General features: G+C 40.4%; 1 protein-coding gene across 3 annotated transcripts in view; it reads right to left on the bottom strand.

Moving 5' to 3' along the window:
• Window positions 1-25677, bottom strand: part of ASCC3 (activating signal cointegrator 1 complex subunit 3) — a 501864-nt gene that overhangs the window by 465857 nt on the left and 10330 nt on the right. For 2 of the 3 annotated variants that reach the window (XM_074990822.1, XM_074990825.1), the window contains exons 2-4: window positions 17452-17603; window positions 12870-13020; window positions 464-1047 (exon numbers count right to left, since the gene is read on the bottom strand). In XM_074990822.1, the coding sequence (XP_074846923.1) occupies window positions 464-1047; window positions 12870-13020; window positions 17452-17541 (825 nt within the window). In that variant the 5' untranslated portion in view covers window positions 17542-17603. Of the gene's footprint in view, window positions 1-463; window positions 1048-12869; window positions 13021-17451; window positions 17604-18062; window positions 18101-19895; window positions 19943-25677 lie in introns of those variants that run through there. The other variant, XM_074990823.1, reaches the window with a different exon arrangement.

The following is a 25677-nucleotide window of genomic DNA, read 5'->3' as shown; positions in this document are numbered from 1 at the left end:
GCCAGCCCCCTTCTCTCCCACGCCAGCAGGCTCCCACTTACCTAGTCCTCTCCCTCCCTCCTGGCACTTCTGTAGTGCCACCAATCAGCTGTTTGCTGCATTCAAGCTCCAGGCAAGATGGAGAAGAACAGACACAAGGCATGCTTGGGGGAGGGGTAGCAGCAGAAAGGCTGGCAGCAAGGGGCCTAGGGCCAGCAGCCAGAACTCTGTGGCTGGCAGCCGAGCCCCCAGACAGGGAGCTGGCAGCCAGGACCCCGGGTGACCATGAAGCCAAGCTGAATGCAGAGCCTAAAGGTGTTGAAGCACCTCCCACACATCTACTTTCTGTGTCTGTGGAATTCCATTGGCACACTGTATTGACCTCCCATAGTTCAGCAAATTTTCTGATTTGGCACTGGCCAGGTCCCCAGGGTGTCAGAGTAGGGAGGTTCAACATGCATTGATGCTAATGTATCTACTGTACCTCATTCTGAAGTTCATCACCGCTTTTACTAGATGCAAGCATCTCATACAAAGTGCAGCAGAGATCCTCAGTTGTTGGTTCTCCAGGGGTTCCTTTTAGTGATTCATTTAAAAACTTCCCAACCTCACACCACAGAAAAGAATCGTCCACGTTTTCCAGTGATTTGGAACCAGAGTTGTCGCCATAGCAATTCTGGAAGTGTTCCAAATGGTTATTCAGAAATTTCCTGTAATCTAAGCTTATAGTTTTCTGTTCAGTAACCTCACCATTTATTGGTAGTTCTTCAGAGTGATCCAGGTCATGCATGTCAAATGAAAATGCTATATTTTTACCAAAGAATATTCTGTTATCCCTATTTTGCTCTTCACCCATCTGTATAAGAGAAGTAAGCTGTTCTTCTGTGAAGTATGAAGCAATCCGGTATGTGGCATTACAGGCAGCAGTAGCAGAAGACGATGGAAAGCGCCCAAACATCTGCTTGATTGCCTTTGTTTCCTCGTGGCCAACACAGTCCTTCAGGTGAAACGTCTTAAAGAGAAAAACAGCTCCACTTTCAATTGCTTCTTGTCCATTTTCAGTTCCTACTGTTCACAAAAACAAAAGGAATGTTAATACCTAAATTCTAACAACTAAGGCAGTAAAACAGAATTGTCTAATCACATAAGTCTATTTACTTTGTTGCTATAAATCAGGAGTGGGCAATAATTTTCAATGGGAGGCCACTCAGTTTTTAAGAGGCAAATCTGGGTATGGGAGGGAGCTTTGGCTAGGGGATTAGGGCAAGTGGGAGTGCAGTCTCTGGGAGGGATGTTGGAGGCAGGAGGGGGTTGCGACCTGGGGCAGGAGTGCAGAGAGCTTAGACACACAAGTGGAATGCAGGCCCCCTGCTCTGCTCTGCAGCAGCTTGATCCAGTGTTTCTCTCTCTTCATGGCCCGCTCCTTTTGAGTGAGGGGGCAGCAAGTTGCTTTGTGCTACACGTGCTCATGAACACTGTACCTACAGCTCCCATTGGCCAGGTACAACCAACAGAGGCTACATCTACACTAGCTCCAAACTTCGAAATGGCCATCCAAATGGCCATTTCGAAGTTTGCTAATGAAGCGCTGAAATGCATATTCAGCGCTTCATTAGCATGCGGGCAGCCGCGGCACTTCGAAATTGATGCGCCTTGCGGCTCGTCCCAACAGGGCTCCTTTTCGAAAGGGCCCCACCTACTTCAAAGTCCCCTTATTCCCATCTGCTCATGGGAATAAGGGGACTTCGAAGTAGGCGGGGTCCTTTCGAAAAGGAGCCCTGTCGGGACGAACCGCATGGCGGTGAGGCGCATCAATTTTGAAGTGCTGCAGCTGCCCGCATGCTAATGAAGCACTGAATATGCATTTCAGCGCTTCATTAGCAAACTTTGAAATGGCCATTTGGATGGCCATTTCGAAGTTTGGAGCTAGTGTAGACACGGCCAGGAAGTCGCAAAGATGGTGCTAGGAGACAGGGAGCAGAGAGTGCCAAGACCTCTCCCACAACAAGGAGTGGGCGCCGTGCAGAGAGAGAGAGACTGTCTTCAGCAGCTGACCACTTTGGGTGGTGTGTGGGGTCACAGCAGCCAGGGAGCTTGCCTCAAGGTGCCACAGAGCCGCAGCAGGCCATGTCCAAACATTTTGCGGGCAGGATCCATTCCATGGGCCACTTTTTAGTCACCTCTGCTGTAAATAAAGGTTACATGAGCAGAGCGAGATGAAACTAAACTAAGTTGCTGCTGGGTTTTACAAAAGTGAAATTAAAGCATCTAACTTTTAGTCTCTTTAGTTCTCATTTTATTTATAAAGCTATGTGCCTCACACAGTATCCTATCAGAACTTAATCTGTTTTCATACCATTAATATTCTTTGTACAAACTATTTTCGTAACCTGGAGGTGTTGAGGATGTAAATCAAGAAATCTGACTGAATATTCTAATTTACTTTAGAAGACATGATAAAACCAATGTCCTCCTCTGCTCCTATGGTTCAATATTTCCATTAGGGAATTTACTGCATACTGTACCATACATATACATTCTAATTTTGTAACTAATGCAATACTGTGTTTTTGTGCATCATCAGATCATGCTAGAGACATAATTTGGACAGAAGCAGAAATTTAACATGCTCAAATCAATAGCATAAAGAATATTCATTTTACTATTTATATTTAGAAATCAGTGTCAAGAAGAGTTTTACAGTGTCAAATACCAAGAAAAGATTTAACTTTGTTGTTGTTGGTTTTCCCGATTATTTCATTTATTGTGTGTGTGTATACACACATTAGACAGACAGAGGAATGGGAGGGCTATGCCTCTTTTCTAGACATTCCAGCATGTAGTTAACTGCCTGTAAAAGAAAAAAAATAAAATCCAGCGATAGTTGGTCCCTGAAAATCTCCAGGAAGGTGCCAATTGAGCCAAAGAGAAGAGTGGTTTTGTTTTTTAAAAAAACAAACAAACAAACACACACACCAAACAAGCAATGGGAAAGAGTTACACTTTCTCTGGGAACTAACATTTTGGATTTTATAGGTAAACTGCAGAACACCAGAGACTCTAACACTTGTTCGAGAAAACTTGCAGGATGCTCAGCAACAAGAGGCCTGGTCTGAAATATGCCAGACAGTGTTCCTTTGAGGTCGTGATCAAGTTGTGGTTTTGAGGGTGCTCCAGACCAGTACAATGGCAGTGTCATGTGTTAAGGGGAGAATGGGGAGGAGCATCATCCTCCCAAAATGCTAACAAACGGCCTAATTCTAAGGATTTACAACTGATTGGCGGAGTTTGCGAGGGGATAATGGATCTCTGGCAGACTACCATTGGGGAAAAAAGGAGTTCGCAACAGCGACTCCAATGGAGTGCTCCTCCTTGCAAAATATGTGGGACACACGCTAGTCATCAAGAACATCCTGTTCTGCCAGAAAATTTAAGACCTCATGGCAACATCCTCCATCAGAGCACTGGCACCTCATCAATGTCCTTCTCACACGTGCAATGATTAGTGCTGATGACTCCTAGATTGATCAATGACAATTAGTATCGTCAAACAGAAAAGTCAGAGAAAACAAATCCAGCAAAAGACGAATGTACAAGGTTTGAAGGACACCATCAGATGAAGAAACTTCAAGATAGAGCTCCAAAGGAAGCTACTGACAACACACCTTAAAGATGTGGAAGAACACTGGTATCAATTGAAAAATGCCATCATTGGAGTTTGTGGAGAAACCACTGGCTACCGGAACAGGAAAGATCAGGACTGGTTTGATGACAATGTGGAAATTGAACAATAGATTAAGGCAAAAAAGCAAGCAAGCCTTTAGAACCTGGTAAAGTGATATCAATTGCATGACAGAGAGAAGCCCATGCCAAGGCGGAAATGCAATGTAAAACAAAAATTCTGAAGAACCTGTGGTGGATTGAGAAGGCACAAGAACTCCAACATCTCGCAGACACCAACGATACAAGAGGTTTCTTCAATGCTACCAAAGCTGTTCATGGGCTGAGAAACCATGGAATCCATCCCCTGAGATCAAAGGATGGTACCCACCCCTTGAAAATTGAAGCCATTGTTTCTTGCTGGAGGCAGCTCTGTAACGAGCTCCTGAACCGTCCCTCTTTGGTCCCAGAATCCCTTGATCCAATCCCTCAAACTGCCTAGACACAATCATGCAACACTTCCTACCCCAAGCTGCCATCAAAGAGATGAAGTGCAACAAGACTACCAGACTAGATGGAATCCCTACCAAAGTCTTCAAAGAAGGTGGCCCAGAGCTCCACAAAACAGTTCCACTTACTGATTTTCAAGACCTGGGATAGGGAGCAGATGCCACAAGTTTTCAGAGACATGCTGATAGCCTGTTCAAGAAGAGAGACAAGCTGCATTGGGGAAACTATTGTGGCATCTCCCTCCTGGCAACAGCAGGGAAAATCTTAGCTCAAATCCTCACAAATTGACTCTTGCCACTCTTAGAATCCCAGTGTGGCTTCTGACCATCCCAAGGAACAGCAGACTTGATCTTCACTGCCTAGCAACTTCAAAACACATTGTGAATGCAACCAAGCTGTATGTATAAGCTTCATTGACCTGACCAAAGCATTCGACTCCGTCAATTGCAGCACCCTGTGGGCCATCCTCTCGCAGATCAGCAGCCCCAAAGAATATATTAGCATTTTAAGGCTGCGTCAAGACAACTTGACTGACAAAATATTGAGCAACAACAGATTCCCAAAGCAACCCCTTTGAGGTCAAAGCAGGTGTCAAGCAAGGCTGCATCATTGCCCCATCATTCTGCATCTTCATTGCCACAGCCCTTCACTTCAACAGTAAGCTTCCAGATAGTATGAAGATTGTCTATACACTGAACAGGAAGTTTTTCAACCTCAGGAGACTGAAGGCTAAAATCAAGACTTCCAGGATCTCAATCATGGTGCTCCAGTACGCAGATGACAATATGGCTGTTGCACTCTTCCTCCCCCCCACCCCCGCCCCCAAGTCCTTCAGACCATCTTAAGTGCTTCGCTGAAGCATATGAGAATCTTGGCCTCATACCGATCATCAAAAAGAACAAGGTGATCCACCAACCTTTACCCACTGGACACATCTCATAAACCTTCTATTGAAGTCAGTGGAGAACTGCTGGAAAATGTGAAGCACTTCCCATACCTTAGAAGTCATCTTTCCACTAAAAAAAACCAACACTGATGTTGAAATCCAGCATCATCTGAGCTACACAAGTTCTGCTTTTGACCGCCTGAGACAAAGGGTCCTCAAGAACTGGGACATCTATCCTAAGACAAAGTTCCTTGTATACTGTGCAGTGGTTGTTCCCCTCACTATATGCATGTGAAACCTGGACAACATACATGTGTCATCTGAAGGTACTTGAACAATATCATTAATGCTGCCTCAGCAGAATCCTAAATATCTCTTGGAGGCCAGCGGAAGCAATATAAGGGTATGAGAAATGCTGTGTCTGAAGGGAGTGTAAGCGCTCATGGAAAAGACCCATCTGACAAAGTGGGTCTTTGACCATGAAAGCTTATGTACCAATAAATCTTAGTCCGCACACGCACACGCACACGCAGTGTTCAGAATCTCTCTGAAATCCTAAACCACTTTCCTTTAATCTGACCAATCTCCTGGATGGTCAGAAATCGCCAGAAGTGCCATTTAGGCCAGAAATCATCATGCATCATTGTAAGCTGCACCTGACAGCTGAAATTTTATTCCTGTTTTTCAAAATTTACATTTCCTTTTCTTTTTCAGACTAACATTACTAGTTCACTACAGCAATAGCCATTATAGTGTCTACTGATTCAGAACTGGCAGGACACCGGGGTCTATAAGGTACCACAGGACTTCTTGTTGTTTTTGACTTTAACTATTTAAGACTACTAGTGTTCATTCTTGTTGCTTAATGTAACTCAATAAGATGAGATATAATAAGCCCCATTACTCATGTTACAGAAACTGCATAACATATACTGGGTTATTTTAATTAACTTAGTGTTGCAAGTCTTCATAAACTAAGCCACTGGGTCCCAGTTTGTCTTGAAGAAACCTTGTTGGGCAGAAACGTTGAAGGGGCATAGTTTTGCTCTGCTGTATTTAGTTTTCTTGATCCATATAAGACTGAAATGAAGGGTTTTGCAAGGACATCAATATGGATGAGCACTACACCATGTATCTCACCAGTCTTGCCTATGCTAATGAGCATATTTGGGGGGAAAAATTATGCTCAGTTCACTTACAAGTCATCTCATTGCCTTCTTTTAAAAGGGAATGATTTTGATTCAGAGACGTTTGGATGACATTTTCTAATCAAGACTGGTAAATGGCTTAGAGGATTCTGAGGGATACCTCTGAGCCTATATTAATGATCAAGTAAAGAGAACCATTTCAAGAAATTTAACCACCATAATTGATCTTATTGCATGAGAATGGCACACAAGCTATGTGTTTTTATAGGTGCTTAAAGAATATTGCCTGTACTGGTTAGAAACTGGAGATTTAGCTTGCAATTCTTCAGATCGAGACTGACCACAGAAGCAGCTGAAATGAGAGAGGTCAGATGCGATCAAGTCTCCCAGAAAACAAATCTGTTTCAAGTCACATCAAGGCACTTAAGTATCCAGGTTTCGAAGAAAAGTTTTTGTTGGAAAGCCTCTTAGCTGCAAAGCTAAAATAGAGTTAAGGACCAATATCTGTGTTAAGGTGGGAGAGGGGACCTGAGACCTAAGCAAAGTGGTGCAGGAGAGCATTATAACTGGGCCTACAAGTTTACCCTGACTGAGTTTAACTACAAAAAATAAAACTAACTTGATAAAAAGAAAAAGACAGAAAACAGAGGGTAGGAACAGTCAATATTTACAATATGAAGAAGTGATTAACAGTGGTGACTTCGAAGCACCTGTACTGAAAGCTGTGATGTTCAACATATTCATAAATCATTGGGAAAAGAGTTAAAGAGTGAAACAGCAAAGTTTGAAGATGATACCCAATTACTCAAGATGCCAAAGCTGTCCAAGAAAAGTCAGAAACAGTTCCCATAAAACTATGCAACTGGGAAGCAAGATGGCTGGTAAGATTCAGTGATGGTAAATGCAAAGGACAGCACGATGGTATATAAATGAATGAACACAAAAAAGCAGTGATGTAGCACGTTAAAAAGACTAACAAAATAATTTATTAGGCGATAAGCTTTTGTGGGAGAGACCCACTTCAGACCATAGCCTTACCAGAACAGATTCAATATATAAAGCACAGAGGTCCAAAAATTGCATCAAGGTTGGCAAATAAGAGCAGAGAGACAGCGGGATGGTGTGGGATGGGGAAGTTGCGAGTTAGGTCAAACATTAAAATATGTAAAAGAGTCTATAATGTGCCAGGTAATTGCTGTCCCTGTTCAAAACAACATGTTAATGTGTCAAATTTGACTACCAGAGAGGTAGCCGCGTTAGTCTGTAGGTTTGAGAACAGCAAGTAGTCTTGTGGCACCTTATAGGCTAACGGATATTTTGAAGCATAAGCTTCTGTGGGCAACAGCTTTTCTGCCCTGGGTGTTAATATCTCCCCATTAGACTCTAACAATGGCTCATATCCCCCTGTCTGATCTGACTTATTTTTAACTCTTTTAATACGTATTATTGATAATGGGCCATTTCCACCTTGCTGAATAGACCTTGTCAGCTCTGGCCCTCCATTCTTTAAATACCCCTCTGAAACCAACCCCCCCCCCCCCCCCCGCACTCATGCATCTGATGAAGCGGGTCTTTGCCCATGGAAGCTTATGCTCCAAAATGTTAGTTAGTCTATAAGGTGCCACAGGACTTCTTGTTGTTCTTGAATATGAATGTTAGCTCTGAGCATTCTCTCTGTAGATGGTTGTGAAAGTCTCTTTTCAGTAGAGCACATATTCTCAGGTCTTGACCAGAATGGCCCACTCCGTTAAAGTGCTGGTTGACAGATTTGTGTATTTGGAGTTTTTTTGTTTTTTTTTTGTCTGCTCTGTCCATTCATTCTTTGTTGAAGAGTGTTTGCAGTTTGTCCTGTATACATGGTGTGTATACAGGTTCTCTCTCTGTCAAAATAAGTGAAGGAATTCACTATTCCACCCATGGAAGAACAGAGACAGGGCAGTGGCTAGCTTCATCATCATCACTGCCATCCTAAGCCTTCATTATCCTGATCCAGAATAATATAACAGAAAACATGACAGTGGGATATTGTCCCAGAAGTTTTAGTAAAATCTTCGGGGGGGGGGGGGGGGGGGGGGGGGGGGCGCGGAGAGCCCAAACCTTAGCAAGTCAAAATTCATCCTTATATTTAGGACCTTACCAAACTCAGTCCATTTTCACAAATTTCATGATCATGGCAGTTTAGAAAACCTCAAATTTTATGATTTCAGCTATTTAAAATCTTTTATTTCACTGTGTTGCAACAAAACTTGAATATGTATTTAAAAATGGAAGAAAGGAAGTGGGGGGGGTCAGCCCTTCAGACACAGCATTTCTCATATCCAGGGTCATGATACTGCCATTCTTACTTCCATGTTGCTTTTAGAGCAGGGTGGCTAGCTAACAGTGGCTGTTGGCCAGGTGCTCAGCTCTGAAGGCAGAGTTGCCACCAGCAGCAACACAGAAGCAAGGGTGGCAATACTGTGACCCACTCTACTCTCATAAGACAACCTCGCAAGGTCTTTTGGGATCAGGAACTCCAGTTTGACAAACACTGTATAATTTTATGTATTTTACCATGTAGTAAGGAATACTTTTATAGGATACAATAAAAATACATAGCAAACCAGATTTCACTGGGGGAGACCACATTTCATAATCTATGGCACATTTTTCACAGCAATGAATTTGGTAGGGCCTTATATAGTAAAAGGGATAATAGATCTCACCAGTTCCTCACAGAAAATAGTGTGGCTTTGACCACTATGAATACTCTTCTATAAACCACAGTGTGTGAAATACATGGAACCTTTGCTTAAAGGATGGAAAAGATAGGTGGAAACCCAGCATATTAAAAATTCCTGCTATGAACATAAAAAAAAATTAGCTAGGCACAGCTCAAGACAGATCAGGAACAAGTCTTGGAGTATGGAATACTGAGATGTATAAGTGCTAGCTAACAAATTAAATGCAATGGGACAGCACTTAGGAGCTCTACCCAGGCCCCTACAAAAACATTTCTGAATGAGGTAAGTAGTAATCATTAGTTCTTAAATCAATTTGCTCCCTAACAGAGAAGTTACAAAAGATTTAGTCCAGGGATTCCCACAATAAGAAAGCTGATCATTGCGGTAACACTGGACCGCTGCATGTTCCAATCAACATAATTTAGTGTCCTTTTTAAATCGTGTAATTCTGAGTAACAGTCTCAACTCCCCCCCTCATACTGCTTTAATTATCTAAAATGTATAGAAAATTTGAGTGCTTTTAACAAGCTGTCGTCTGTGCTCACAGCAGCAAATATCTAGAGGCAGAGATCAAAAGTATATTTCTATTTGTATAAACAGCTCTGCAGGCTCCAATTAGCAGAAATGTAGGAAAGGTCAGGTAGCTTGCCAATTTTAGTGTAAGTTTAAGAAAACGCACAAAAATCCCACTTAGCCACAAAAGTCTTAACACTCCTCATTTACTCCCTGTGTGGCAGTTATATTATTTATTTCAGAACTTTATACTGTCCACAGAAGCTTCTTCATTAGTTCAAGTTACTCTGCAGTGTTCTAACACATCCACTTCAGCACTTCATTAGCAACAGACTGGAATAAGTAATTTAACTGTCCATATTCACGTTTATATGTCATCACCATTGCACATTAGCTTCAGGAAGGGAAAGATTGGAAGGGCAAGGTAGCTACAAAGGCAAAGAGGATAGCTACTTTTACCTCCTACACTCAGCAACACACTCTGCAACAGCCAGAATACATAAAACCACCAGTTTCTAAATTCTCTCTGAAAAAAGCTGGTTATGGAAGAAGTGTCAATTTTAAAGAGAGGTTGTTTTTTGAATTTGCATATTAATTGTTGCAAACACATAAATCGTCTTTTAACTGTCTTAGCCTTGTTAGGGTAATTCAGAGGATTTAAGTCAATATTGAAATTAATTTCTCAAAGAAAAGCATCCCTGTGTAACTGACACGGTGAGAAGTCACTGGGTGATGGGACCTATTCATCAGGAGCCAAGGACCAAATCCATGCAAGGAGAGAAGAAAAGCTGCTCCAAATATTAGTGGTAGAAGTAGGGAGACAAAAAGAGAACACAACCACGCTTCAAGAAAGGGGACATGCATGATTCCAAAAAGTATTCTGTGCTGCTAAAAGTAGTTTTAAAACAAAAAACAAACACACCCCTACCATTTCTCTAGATGCAATTGTGCTAAAGACAGTCAAGATCATGCCCCTCTGAGGCAGGAAACAGTCTCCCAATAAAGATCAAATAGACGTTAAAAGCTTTTACTGCAACAGATCTCGGATGATACAATATTTTCAGGGTTAAGCGTATGTTCTGGGGATAAACTGAGGGGAAAAAAAGTAAATGCAACAGTATGGGTATACTAAAAATAGGCTTTTCATTAAGATTTTGTTTGTAGGCTTGCCTGATTAAAAACCATCAGGAAATTAACATGAAGGTATTACTGACACCACCTTATTCTGTCAAGTAAAATGTGGAAAAAGACTGGTGTAAGGACACAATTTCCATCTTCATTCAAAAGTGTAAGACTAAAAACCAATTGTCAGAACCAACGCTTATTCATTACTTAATCTGACCAGTTAAAGACAGAGTTTAGTAGGGAACTCCCACTCTCACTGTCTATCACTAAAGAATCCCTATTAAAATAACTTTACTTTCCAAAAAAATTAGACAAATGTAGGTTACCAATACTAAAGCCATTTTTGTGGACCACCCATATGAGAACTAAACAAAAAATATTACAATTATTAAATATTTATTCTTTACCATTTACTCAAGAACCATCATACAGGTTGTACCTCTGTAATCCAGGCTTCCCTACTCTATCAACACCACAGTCCAGCATCATCAGTAATCTTGTGGCTGCTCCAAGGTTGGAAAACTCATGGGAAAAAGCCAGCGAGCTAGGGCCATGTGTATTGCCGGACCAGGGGAGAGTCCCAACAAGCCAGTGGAGCAGAGTCCCATGCTCTGGGGGCATAGAGCACTGCAAGGGGGTACCTAGTGGGCCAGACAACATGAGGTTCAACCTGTAATGTACATGAGTCACTACACACCAAAAAGCCAAGCAAATGAAGAAATAAGCTATCAGAACTTGAGTCAAATGCTAAATTAGAAGAAAAAAAAAAAATCAAGTGTCTCTTTCCTCCCTTTCTATATATTCTTGTACCAGAGGATATCAAATGATCTCCACATCACTGCTCTATATCTTTTTGCTATCACATATTACTGAAGCAGGCCACAGAAGCAGCCTGAACCCTAACTTTTCTGTGTGTTTTACAAAAACTTTAAGAAGTCCAGACGGTTAGAAACTGATACAAGGGTTGGCCCTTAAACCTCTCAACAAATGCTATGAGGGGTTTCAGTGTACTCCTGAACAGCTTGGTCCTTATCTAGTTAAAAACAAGAACGTTCTCAACATCCAAGATATGAAGTTTCATTATACACAGGATAGACACGCAGTTTAGGAAAGAATACCAGGATACGAATCAACTAACCACTGTGCAAGTCAGAAGTCACCTTTGGCAGAAACTTCATGTTGAGGGCCAAAAAAGACACCACCCATGGGATAGGACATGCGAGGAAGGCACAAGATAAGGACCCAGATGAGGGCCTAGCAGTTAGGGCTGGCTTTTTCATGAATGTCTTGTTTGATAGTGAAGGTAACAGGAAGGATTCATCTATCTAAATGATTCAAGTTAAGATTCCAAGAAGGAAAGAGTTCCTGGTCATGAGGAAAGCCAAGCGAGAGCCCTTTGAGGAACGTCACCATCATTAAGAGGCAAGGAAATAACATAGGCCTCGTACAGTGGCATGATTCTTTGAAGCTGGACTCAGCTGCCATTGGTAGAAACTAACACTGTTTTCCAGACAGAACGTTACTTTGTATGGTAGTCTGGTCAAGGGTTTTGTACTTTGAAGCAAGATATCTCTAACTCCAACAAAGCAGTCTATTTTTCAGGTATTCAGGAGATCACATGCAGGGATATGTGCGCGAGATCCCATAAGGCCACCAAGGTGCTATATCTACACAAGGTCCTATAGCAGGTTTACATAGTTTAATGCCCACTAGTCATATTTACCTTGTGGCTGCTATTTAAGCTTGATGAAGCAGTAAAGAAAGAATGAAATTTTAAGCTTAGTTTAAGCTTACCCCGCTGCTCTTCCCCCCAACCCCCCGCTTTTTTTTAAAAAATTCCTTCACTCTGTCCCCTACCTTGGTAAAAGGTGTGGGAAGGGATGTTCAAATTAGAGGCTTTTCTCTGTCTCTTGTATCTTAAATGCCTAGTTTTCAAAATGACAGTTATGAAAAAGTCCATTTTTGATATTGCAGCTACCTTGCACTGAAGTAGATACCAGCAAATTTGTTACTTCTCTTCTTCACTTGAAGTGCCAAAAGTAGCTTTAACACCTTTTAAATTACTGGAGTTTGATTAAAAAGCAATGAGAAACAGCACTAACAGCTTCAAAAGCCACAATTCCAGAAAAGGGAAATTAAGTCAAATTTAAAAAAAAAAAAAAAAAAAAAGTGACCTGGGTCCCAAATTCTAATCTTAAATATGCACGTGTAACTTGAACTGGCTTGAGTTTCCAGGGTATTCCTCAGGGCAGAAGTAGGGTAGAAAACATAGGAATCAACTTAATTTGGTTTGCAGGTTGATATTACTAACAAATTAAGACTTACCTATTTGTTTTGCAGCCTGTAATATAGTTCTTAAATCTTCACTTACAGATTGCTGTTCTTTCTTGTCCAAACTGTCTTCAACAAATTTTACTATCCTTTTCCAAGTTAGCTCAGAACTCATTAACTGTTGATGTAATTTTGACCTTTTATTCTGGAAAAAAAGAAATTTACATTGTTTAAAATTAACATACAATTTGTAAATGTGTACAGAGACAGACAGACAGACACTCACTACGTAGCAAAGGACTATGCACATCTGGGCACAGATAGCTTTTGTAAGAGACAAACTCTTGACACAATAACCTAAGAAGAGTTTTATATTTAAAGGTAGTAATGTGTGGGTTCACTCAGAGCAATGCATACTGCCAAAGGCCAAAACGGTACTTCTCTCACAAATTAGGCTTGTCAGCATTAGTAATAAAAACTCTTTACATTTTTACAGCACTTTTCATCCATGAATCTGAATGATTAGGTGGTTAATGCAAGTCATCTTATTAGAAAAAAAAGGCTCTCCTTTTCTACAGCTCACAATGGATTCTTGTGCCTTAAACACTACAATCAGAATGGCTAAGCAACAGACATTTTTGCAATGTAAGCTTCCCTTTTCAGCAACAGTTGCAGCACCATCTATTTTAAAACAGTGTCCCTAAAAGAATTATGCTTTCATTCCTGAAAATGTACTTACTGGGGCATACCACACTGATATTCCATATTTTTAAAGAGGGTTTTGTTTTTTTGTAAACCAAGGAGGGAAATAGTAAGAAGCTACCAAAACCTTATGCCCAAATCTCAATTTTGAAATGGGCTGAAATTTATTTTTCTTAAGCTTCCCCCCCCCCCCCCCCAAAAAAAAAAAATCAGCATGAGACAGTGTCACAGTGCAGTCCACACCAGTGAGGGGCTCTACCACAGCCTGCACCATAACCCAAAGTGCTTCAAAATGCTTGTCTGTTTCTCTCTTCACTGGGTACTTCCAATTATTAGACAAAAAAAATGCACGGTTGGTTACGCAGTCCTGATTCAGCACTCCCATTCGGCAGCCTGCTTGTTGTACCATTTTCACCCCAAAAATCCCATAGTCCCATATTTTCCCAAAACTATGTGTTCTACAATATCCAAACACTCTCCTTGACCAGTCAGATACACTATGGTTTGTCCCTTTAAAGGCAATACTCAGCAGCTTGCCAGGTTAACTGGAGTTAACTTTCAGTTTTATCACCGTATTGGCCTGGTTTATACCGAAAGTAAAACAAGATTCCACACACACCCCCCCCCCCCCCCCGCAAAAGAAGGTGGGACTTTAAGAGTTCAAATTTAAAGGACAGAACTAGAAATGGTTCCAAAAGTGAAAGACGACTAAGCTTAAAACAAGCTAATAAAATTTATTAATCTAAGGGTGTCTACACAGCAATTATTTCAGATAATGGCCACTAGTCTGAAATACAGTGTCTCCACAGCCAAACTGCTATTTCAAAATAATTTTGAAACAGACAACTTACTCTGAGTTCTGTAAACCTCACTGTATGGGGAATAGCACCAGTTCTGAAATGGATATTTCAGAATAGGGCTGTACAGACAGGGAATAGGGGCTATTTTGAAATAGGGGGCCTCCAGCCTACCCAGGCTGTCTATCAGTGTGGACATTTCAAAATACCTGAGCACTATTTCAATACACATTGTGTAGATGCAATATTTCAAAATCAGCTATTCTGGAAAATCTCTTCCAGAATAGCTTATTCCAAAATAATGCTGCTGGGTAAACATAGCCTATGGTGCCATGTGGCTGCTTGTTATTTTTTAGAGACAGATCTGTCAGCCACTGGAAGTAGCCTAGTATTCCTTTTTGGAGAACCCACTATTTTAGATAAGTCCCTGACGTAAAACTGGATGAAATCTTAATTTATGTATTATGTGGCAGACTTGAAACAACAAGATTAGTTAGCTCCCCAAAGACAAGGTACTTCTGTGGTCTTTAGAATGGAAGAATGCAGGCTTCTTGGTAAACATACATCTCAAGTTACGTGTCCACTGAACCACAGGTTTGCTCTGAGTTTCATAATTTTGTCAGAGTTGCAGGCCCACGTGTTGGTTTTTCACATTACCAATCCTCTAAATTAAATATTGTTTACCCTTTTGCTTCTTACACAACCAAAAGAGAAGCCTTTAATTTGCTTGTTAGCCCTGGCAAGAGTTCCATGTATTTTTTTCCACCCAAATTTGTTTTCAGACATTTACAGCCAGATTCCAATGCTAAGATTTTAATTTACAAAGAAAAGAGAGGTTTAATGTGGTGTATAGATATAAGTTTCTCACAAAGGGCTGAACAAAAAATGTTGCAAGTAGTAACACCTTTCAGGATGGCAAAACTATAATCAAGATTTTTATTTAACAGATACCAGGCTATGAACTAACTTTTCAAGATAAACTGGCTATCATCATATTACTCAGGTATTTTTAAGGTTTATCATAGTTGATGACAAAAATAACCCTTTGATTTTAGAATTAAGTGTGTGATGCTACAAAAACCACATAGTAATTTCAGGTTCCATTAGTTCTAACTCCAAAGCCAGTCAAATGACATATGCACATGAAAGTATGTAATAATTGCATTTTGTTTTTCAATATTCAGTTTTACTGAAAGATCACCACAGGGAGACATGATGTGATACTTCTGGCACTTAGATTTGATTTTTCTGCTTAGCCTATTAATCATGTATAGTAAGAAGCCATGTTAGTTTAGTCAACTTAGGCTACACAGGCCTACTGGCCTAGCTTTTTGCACACTTAGCAGTAATGTGGAAGCAAGAATGTCTACAGGGACATCCTGCACATAAAATAAAAGCGAGACTGACAATTAGGCACCAATTCTGCCCACATCTTTTACTTAACTTACAACCACAAAGAGAAATGCCTGTATGAACAGACTAATGTCTCCGTCATCACCGTATCTCAAGTCCAGTTAGATAGGCTGAACTTCCAGTTAATGTTGGCATTTCATCAATATTCAGATAGAGGAAAATGCCAGGAGTTACTATAGTATACTATAGGTTGAGAACAGATAGGGTATAAATATTCTGCCGCTGCAACTGTAGGTGTGTTCCAATACCTGAGCCTCAACACTCTGTATTGGAGAGCATGACCTTTCTTCTCTTTGTCTTTGGCACCAAGTCTCTATTTCCTTAAAGCCCGATACCTCTGTACTCTACTTTGTGACTCTCACCATCCTTCACTACAGTGGGTCCTTTGATCCCTTTGCCAAAGGAGTAAGGAGTATAGTTTGTTATTAAGCTTAACAGATGTTAACCTAGAATAACCAGTTAAAGACATTGTCAGAATTAAGTTGTATTTGAATATTAACTGTCCTTAACACCATATGGTTTATATCTGTTATTGTCATTGCTGTCCCTTACCATCATGCTGCAAAATAAAGAAATTGTTACTAAAGAGTGTTGCCTGTTCCTAAGGATCACACATTTACAAGGAACACAGAAACAGTTACAGATCTTCAAATTCAATCTTTGAGTCAGATTGCCAAGCCTAAATTCCCACTTAAAATCCCTGTGATTAAACACAGTCTCAAACAAAGTTTTGGTTAGCTAAACAGAATGTACTTCTGGGGGGAAAAAAAAAAAAGGTTTTCTTCTTTAGAAGGGTTTTGTGCACCCCTGCTCCCCCTCCCCCCTGGCCCCACCCCCACAAGGCCGGAAAGTTTGCCAGGCCATTCAGGACATTGTTCTATTGCTCAGGGGAGAAGATATCACATATGCATACTGCAGGGAGGTTTAAGAGATGGCACTACAGTTTTTTAAAAAGTCCAAAGTGAAGAGAAACACTACTATGTTCCATCACCTTAAGAGGTCAGCTGTGCTTAACCTCAAACAAAGAGCATATTTACTTATAAAGTGTGTGTAAAGAAAGTATAATTATCCCAGCTAAATGTAAGAATCAATAACCTACTTTTATTACAACTAAAATGTTCTGTTTCCAATTACTGGTGGGAGAAGGAAGTGTTCTCCAGGAACGCCACTCTTGCTTGACTAAATTTGGAAAAATAGTAGAGATGCTACGAAATCCCCGTGCTGGGGAAAAGCAAACTCAGAAAGGCATTTTAAAAATAGGTTATCCTTCAATGAATTAATGAAAGTTACTCAAGCAATCAAACCCCCCCAAAACTGCTCATTTTTGTTATATATGGCTATTTTATTTCATGGTTAATTTCATATTTGTACTATACAAAAAAAACCAAATTATCTAGTTAAAGCACAGCACACACCTTTCGGCACATATATAGGCAGGCTCCCAACCCCTATTTAATCAGGCTTCATGGAGAGAACACCTCAGTAGGGAGAAAGGAAGAAAACCAAAATGCAAAACAAAAGACGGGGCTTTGTACAAACCCTACAAGACAAGGTAAATGCAATGTTGTATGAACATAATGGGATAAGAAGGAAATGCACAAGGAACCTATACTTACATTGTCTGCCTGATCTTGCCTTTAACAAAACAGTACTTTAACTTAAAGAAACATATCCTAGAATTTAAGCCAAAAACAAAAAACAAAAAATAAGCTTAGTATCTTTACCATTAAGTCACCCGATTCTTCACTATAATCTTCTTGTTTAGTGACATTTGAAAAGGAGCGTAAAGCTCCTGTAAGACGAGGTAAGGCCATCTGTTAATCATTCAGTGATCCATATGATGAGAAATTTAAATCACACTCCAACTTGTAGAAACCTAAGAGAGAACAAAGAACAAATGAAGCTTTGCCAATATTTTAAAAACAAATTAAGGTAAGTCTATCCTCATACAGGTAAATACAGACATTTATTATTTCTGAGCACTGAGAACTACGTTATAGACTTCATGCAAGTAAAGTCATGACCTTTTCCTTGATATACTAACAACATAGATTCAAAACACTTAGTCTGTGTTTTACAGCTGCACCTACATTTTTGTAATCAGTATTACAGTTGTCTGAAAGTAAATCCCAGGTGTGCAGTGTTCAAAAAACAGACAGATGGAGAAATGCCATCAAACTTCGCATCAGCTCCCTTGCCATTCGGCCAACCACCATTTGAGGCAACAATGAAAATACTATGAAAGCACTAGCTCATCCACATTACACTAATTCCCAGTATGAAATAAAGTTAAGAGCTACAGAAGCAAGCACACTGGAAAAGAAAGAGCCTTCACCTCAAAATTCAAAACCCAGCTCAGGCCACCAAAAGGAACTGAAAAACATAGTAATCTGTTAGATGTTTGGTATTTTACATCAACTACCTGTAGTTTTTTCAGCATACCTCCTAGGAAAATAGGCACTCTTTATAATGATGGTTTTAGCTATGAGTATGCATTGGGAAATACTGGTTGTTTGCTAATTTTTTGGAAAAACTGAGCCCCCACTGCAGGAAAATAAATCCACTGCACTTTTCAGAACCCATCTCCCCACACACCACAATGTTACTGTGTATTACTACAGTGTTTCCCAAATGATGTTCTTGGGAACCCTGGGGTTCCTCAAAGTGAAAATAAGTGTTACATGAGAAAATTATTAGGGTTTGGCAACCTGCAACTCCAAGGAGTCATTTGCCGCTCCAGACGCTGACATTGCTAACTCCTCTACAGTTCCTTGCCCTGCTGCTGCTGCTGAAAGAGTACAACTAAATTTAATTGGTTTAAACAGCCAGCAGGAGGGATCTGGGTGTTCAACCAACTGAATTTAGTTCCATTATTTCAGCGGCAGCAGCAGGACAGAGCGCTAGGGCAGAATTTGTTCAGGAAGGCAGAGGACCTCTTTGGGTGGACGGGTTAGTCCTGGGGACTGGTTTGGGGTTGATGCCAGGTAATCCTGCAGATGAGGGGGATGAGGGGGTAGGTTAGGGGCTGAAAGAGGTTAAGCCATAAATAAAAGACTTAAGGGCTCTGCAAAATTCTTTTCCATTTAAAAGGGTTCTGTGGCCAAATAAAATTGGGAAACGCTTGTGTTAGTGTGACACTGGCGGGTGAGGTGCCAACTCAAACCAAGACCCCATATCTCCAATGCATACTGACAAATACCTAACTGGCCGGCCAGTCTGGCTCACCTGTGTGTTAATATTAACAAAATGATATTAAAAAAATACAAAAAGGTGTTCAGTTGTTTAGACTTTATTGAATACTTTTAAGTTCTTGTGTGCATTAGTCTCATGTATAACATCTATATCCCCAACCCCCCACTCTGGTGATATTTGACTGTTAGCAATCTTAGTCTTTACAGCTGTGTAAAATCACCAGTCAGGAGACAATTATTACCTAGTGCGAAATGCTAGTTGCCAACAGAAAACATTACAGTTCTGTCTGACAAGGCAAGTCCATCAATACCCTCCCCACCTTCACGGACTTCTTTACACTACCATTTTAGGACTTTAGGGGGCTAGAATCACTTCATTATAGAAGCTTTTATTTGCCATTTTTGAAATTTAAGACCGGAACTCACTGGTGTGTGTGTGTTACATCATGAGCTTTGTAAATAACTCTAGATGTTTTTTTTCGTACATAAACCAATCAATCCCCAGGTAGTTTAGTTTAGGTAGGCACTTTATTATGGAGAGTTGGCTACAAGCATTGCCTAAAGTACTACTGGCCTGACGAAGTAACTGGTCCTTTAAGACTGAGAGTAACCAAAATATTACTGTGATTATTGGTTTACAGGGACCACCTACCACAAAAGGAAGATTAACTGGATGGCAAGACAGATCAGGAATACCCAAGGGTATTCCTTGTTCAGACTGTTAATGGTGCCTGCAGAGTTTACACTTGATAATTTTCTTTAAATGAAACCTAAGTACGAATTCTCTGTCAATTTGGTGGTTTAGCCTTCTTGACAGTCTGCCCTCAGGCAGGCACTTAAGCTCTTCACCCACTGTAGGACAGCTTGACAGTTGGGCGATCCCTTTTTAATGTAGTCAACTTATATACACTAAATCTTTCACACTACTTCTGCACTTTGGAAAATACATGTGTCCAGTTTTGTAAAACGATACTCACTTCTCTTATTCTTATATGCTGTAATGAATAATTAAGGGTCAACATTAACTATTTTCAGGTATCACAAACCTCTGCATCTGAGTTAGCGCCCACTGAAATAAAATACGACAAGTACAGGTATTAGTAATGCAATCTTACTCTGGAGGCTTCCCTAATGCAGCTGGTTGGTTTGCATTTTTAAATGGTAAAGTTTTGGGGACAGTTACGTCTTACTGTACACACTGTAAGAAGCACTAAGGACTCAATGACACCTCTGGGTGCTTCTCTAACTAATTACAATGACTATGTCTACACTACAGTGATCTGTCGACAGAAGTTACTGTCAGAATATATATCTTTCAACAAAACTTCTGTTGACAGCTTGCGGCCACACACAGAAGCAGACTGCACTGTCGACAGAGAGCAGCCAGACTTCCCAGCTGCTCTTTCGACAGAATGGCCAACCAGAAGCACAGCAGTCAGGGCTGCCCAGTGACCCGGAAACCCCACCCCCATGTACAGAGAGCCACCGGAGCGTCCACACGGCCCTTGTGTCAACCGATTGTCGCAAAAGGCGTTCTGCCTCATGGGCGGAAGGCAGAAGATTGACAACAGAAGTGCATTTTTAGCGTGGACGCTCCATGAGTTTTGTCAACAAAACTCTCATGTGTATGTAGCTAATAAGTGTAGAAAGTGGTTTTAATTATTTAGTTTTAAAAGTCACCATTTAACATGAAGCTGATGTGCCTATGAGGTTAAACATTTTAAAACTTAGTATTGCTGGAGGCAGCATGCTTTGCTAGAAGTCCATATGAAACCATTTCAAAATCAGAAGAAAAAGTAAGTTTTATAACCAGAAATATCAAAACTGAATGTAATGGGGAAAAAATATTGCTTTGAGCTATTGTTTATACATCAATAAGAGCTTCTCCTGTTGGCTCAGTCAGTCAGTCAGCCTCCCCAAAAGGAAGTAATTTTATCAGTGGGAGAAGCCCTCCCATTGAAATAGTGCTGTCTAGAAAGGGTGGGGAAGAGGGAGGTTTGGTCATTTTAACTACTTCATTACAGGGTTTGGATTTTTAAACACTCCTGAAAAGAGATAGTTATACCAGTACAGGTCTCTAGTGTAAACCTAGCCCGATGATGAAATCCTGGTTCCACTAAGTTAAGCAATGGGATCTTTACCACTGATTTCAATGGGACTGGACTTTAACCACAACTATTTATATTTTAACAGTAATTAAATATTCTCTCAAGTCTAACACAGGACTAGAAAGGGTTAAGCAGACTAAAAAACTACAAGTTTAAACTCTAAAAGGAAGTATTCAACAATTTTATATGTTAGACCTATTCCTTATCAACAGTTATTATAGTCACATTAAATACACTAGAGCTTTGAAAGGCAAATTTGTACTGATAAGGAACTGGGAGGTAGTGGGTATAGTAGTCTATGTTTACCCATATCTTCTTAGAGTTTAACACTGTAACCAAACATTTCACATGACTGTGTTCAGATAATTCAGAGACCAAAAGGATGTTAATACTCAGATGGAACTCAAGTTTAATGTCTTGTCTAGAGGTCTCTTTAAAAGTTTGTGGTAAACTGTCTATAAACTGTTTAATGGATAATAATTACACGGACCAACACAACGTAAGTTACCCATGATGTTTAGAAAATAGGAGCTTACTTCAAAGACACTACTGTTCACCCCAGGACCTCATGCTGTTACGAGGCTACTAGAAAGCAGTATTAAGATTTCAGATAAAAACCAAACCCAAACAAACAAAGCTACCACACACACCCACCCACCCCAGGACCTGATCTTTTCATCTCTGAGCTGCTTAAGCTTTAACAGTAAGCTGTATAGTATAAATTGAAGGACTGAGGTCTCCAATTTCATTTGGGATTGCCTGGATACTGGACGTTAAACTGAACTTATGGACTAATTCCAAAAGACCACAACTCTGAATGAAACCCATTGTTTTACTACAAAACTGGACGAAGAATTTTAATAAAGTCTGTACATACAATAATCTATGGATCAATGCATTATCTTTATTTTCAATAAATCTTAGTTTAGTTTAGTTAATAAGAATTGGTTCGATGCATGTATTTAGGTAAGATCGGAAATATTCTTTGACCTGCAGGATAATATGTCCAATCATTTGGGATTGTTAGAATTTGGTTATACAATGACAAAGATTCAGTAACCCTTGTATTTGATTTGTCTAACCGGAAAGCCCAGGTTGGGTTGCCTTGAGGGACTGTTTTTCTGACTTCTGGGTAACCAGTAAGGCAAATGTATATGCCATTTTGTCACTGACTTGGCAAATTCAAGCATTAGTATAGTCACCAGTTTGGGGGATTGTCTGCTCCATTGCAGTTGGCCTAACTGAGCAAAGAAACTCAGAATGGCTCCCCTCGACCAGGGTCACAAGATCTTTTCTTTGGAAATGAAAACAATTCAGTTTCTCGTAACAGAGGAATGATACCCTTCTTTAGCTCTGATACGGGGTAATTAAAATAAAAAACTATTTATTATGGGGATATAAACTCACAAAATGCAACTAGTTAACCCAAGGTAGCAGTAAAATTAGATCTGAAAGATCAAAGAAAAAACACACTTGGAACTTGCACTTAATGCACATTTAAGCTTACAGTTGTTCTGAGGAACAGATTTTCTTCAATGGAAACCCCCTCCAAAAAAAAAAAAAAAAGGGTATACTTCAAGGCAGGCAATTCCAGTCTACCTTTCAATTGCTTCATCACAAAACATATTTGAACAAGACCAAAAGGAAGAACAAATCACTCAGATATAAAACTAGCAGAGTGTAAAACAACTTCAAAGTGGAAAATTGCTAATTTTTGAATAAGTCAGAGTACCTAAATGTTTTAAGAATTACAATTCACTCTAGCCACACATTAGTTAATTTTGTAATGCTATAATCCAATGAAAGGAAGTAAGCCATGTTAGTTTGAAATATCATTTCACTTAATACAAATCCTAACTACCATGAGCTTTCCTTAGACAAGGCCAATCATAAGCTCATTTAAATAACAGATACTCAACACATTTCGCGTAACATAGCTAGACACCTGCTTTATGGGGATAATGTCTGGTCACTTCCTATGAGTCAACATGAAATCTGCAACTATTAAGTGGAAAATGCTTTGCATCTTTTCCCCTTGAGCTATTCAGTCCTCCTGCTTCCCTTGATTTCTTAAAGTTATACTTCCCATACTTAAGACGGTAGGCAAGTATGTATATTTCTAAATAGAGCTTCACACATTATCCAAAACTATGTATCACAGTCAGTGACCTCTGTACATGGCATGAAGGCTCTGGCCTGAAAATAACCTGCAATAATTGTGGTAGGTTGAACAAAGCAACCAAATGATATGGCAAAAAATGGCAAGGTGGTATGTGCCCATAGTTTGCCTCCCAACTTCAGAGGTCCATATCTTCTAAGTGATTATCTGTCAGGAGTGCCCAAGGCATAGAATAGACACAATTTAAAACAGGTTATAGTAAAGCAGGAATGAGGAACCTACGGCCCACGCCCGCATCCTCCCCTCTTCACCCTAACCCTGCACCCCAGCCACCCTTCACCCTCCATCTAGACCTTGCACCCCAACTCTAGCCTGCTCCTGCAGCCTATTTCTCGCTTAGGCCCTACACCACAGCTCCAGTGCTCTCCCCAGCTTCCCCTCCTTTTTTCCCCCCACTACCTGGCTTACCTACAGTTTAACCAGTTAACCTATTAGCCAGGATTTTACATCCCTACTTTTACCTTTAAAAAAAAGAGAGTCATCCTTATTTAGGCCCATAAGCCTTAAGTAAAAAGATAATAACTAAAATTTGAAAGAAAGCTAGTTTCCAGAATGATTATTTACATAGCACCCAATAACTTACAGGGCCTCAAATATGTGTTCTGTAGCACTGTGATAAGATTCCAGGAAAGAACTGAAATTTGAAGTCTCAGAACAAAACTGCATTTCTATGCAATCTCTCACTAGGCCTTGCCACATGGCAGGGGATGTGGGTATGAGAAACTCTGCATTTGATTGAAGTTCAAGGACTTGTAGCCTTCTCGGTATAATTTTGTATTTATATGGAAGACAAATTGATGCTCCGCAAGTACAACTGATAGCCATAAGACTTGAGGACTTCAAAAAAAGCTCTGACAGATACAGATAGGATTTTTGCCTTTGCAAATCAAATATTCCCAAAACATCCTAATCTCAAAAATAAGACAACTCCCATGACAAACATACACAGCCCATGTGAAATGGGAAATACTCCAGCACTTTTTTTTTTTAAATAAAGAAAAATAATTTCCTATATTCACAGAATTCTAGTGCTGCAACAAAGCAGAAGAAAGTAGCTACACTGATCTGAGTTCCAGTACTTGCTTTAGTCAATTCTAAAGCACTGTCAAAAGCATTTTGATTACATCTACATGTAGCTGGGCATGCTTCTGCTAGTGTGACAAACTCACACTGGTAGAACTCAAGACAGCATGCAGAAAAAAAATACGACTACGTCTACACAGACAGTGTCTGTCGATAGACATCGCTGTTGACAGAGATGCCTCAGCAGTACCTCTGTCAAAACATTGTGTCTACACATAAAAGTGGCTTGAAACAGCAAGCCGGTCTGTCAACAGAGAGCAGACGGACTGCCCCCTCTCAGAGTGGCTGACGGGAAGGCCTGCAAACAGGGCTGCCCAGGAAACCGGAAGCTCTCTCTGTCAACAGAAGTGACTACATGGACACTCTGTCAACAAAATACTGTCCACAGAGACATACCTGACTGGGAAGAGGTATAATGTTGCCAGCTGAACAGCTACGTTGACAAACTCTCGACAGAGCACTTTAACCATGTAGATGCCCGGCTGGTTTTGTCAGCCACGACTGACCACGTAGATGTAGCCTTTATGTGGATGCTAAAGCTCCAGCAAAGATTCAGGATTACCATCCGCGCTCAAGACAAACACCCTATGCATGTGCTTGTGTAACTCAGCTAAGTAAACTTTGTGTGATTTCCAAAAGAGATCAGTTTTAAGTTTTATTATTCATCAACTGATTTTATCCACTTGTTTATAATGACTATGTTCGTATTTTGCCTATGTTGGGTACTTTCGTAGCCTTTACCTATCTTCACAATACCAATGTGAGATACTTAAATAGTACAACACCCTGTGAAGTAGGCAAGTACTATTATCCACATTCTCACAGACGACAAGACAGGCAGATAAAAAGGCTAAGGCCTAATACACATGAGGGTTTGTTTACACTTGCCATCAAGTAAAGTGTACCAGAGGATGATCTTCTGGATGTCTAATGGACCCAATAAGTCGAATGCTGAGCTCACCCACTCCCCAACCTCCATTAACCCCAGTACTCCTTGCAATCATGAGAACAGAAGTGGATGTGAGAGTCCCTCATCAATCTAAATTTTCATTGCTGGAATTGTGTATCTTAAGTCAACCTGGCCCTAGCTACTCAACTCAGGGGTATGAAAAAATTCCAATCTCTGAAACGCATAAGCAAGCCAACCTAAGATGCAGAGGAAATTACCACGTGGAAAAAAGAATTCTTCCGTTGACCTTATGAGGATGGATTTACTGCAGAACTGCAAAGACCCCTTCTTTCACAGCAGCAAGTGTCTACACTGAAGCAGCATTTCTGCAACTATGCCACTCTAGTGCTTCATGCAAACACAGCCTAACTGTTTTGCTCAAAATTACACAGAAATCTTGTAAGACAGCAGAGTTCTCCAAAGTCTTATGCTGATGGCAT

Source organism: Carettochelys insculpta, chromosome 3 (assembly GCF_033958435.1).
Source record: "Carettochelys insculpta isolate YL-2023 chromosome 3, ASM3395843v1, whole genome shotgun sequence".
NCBI lineage: Eukaryota > Metazoa > Chordata > Testudines > Carettochelyidae > Carettochelys > Carettochelys insculpta.
The sequence above is the reverse complement of the archived record's forward strand: the minus strand, read 5'-3'. Positions and strand labels throughout refer to the sequence as shown.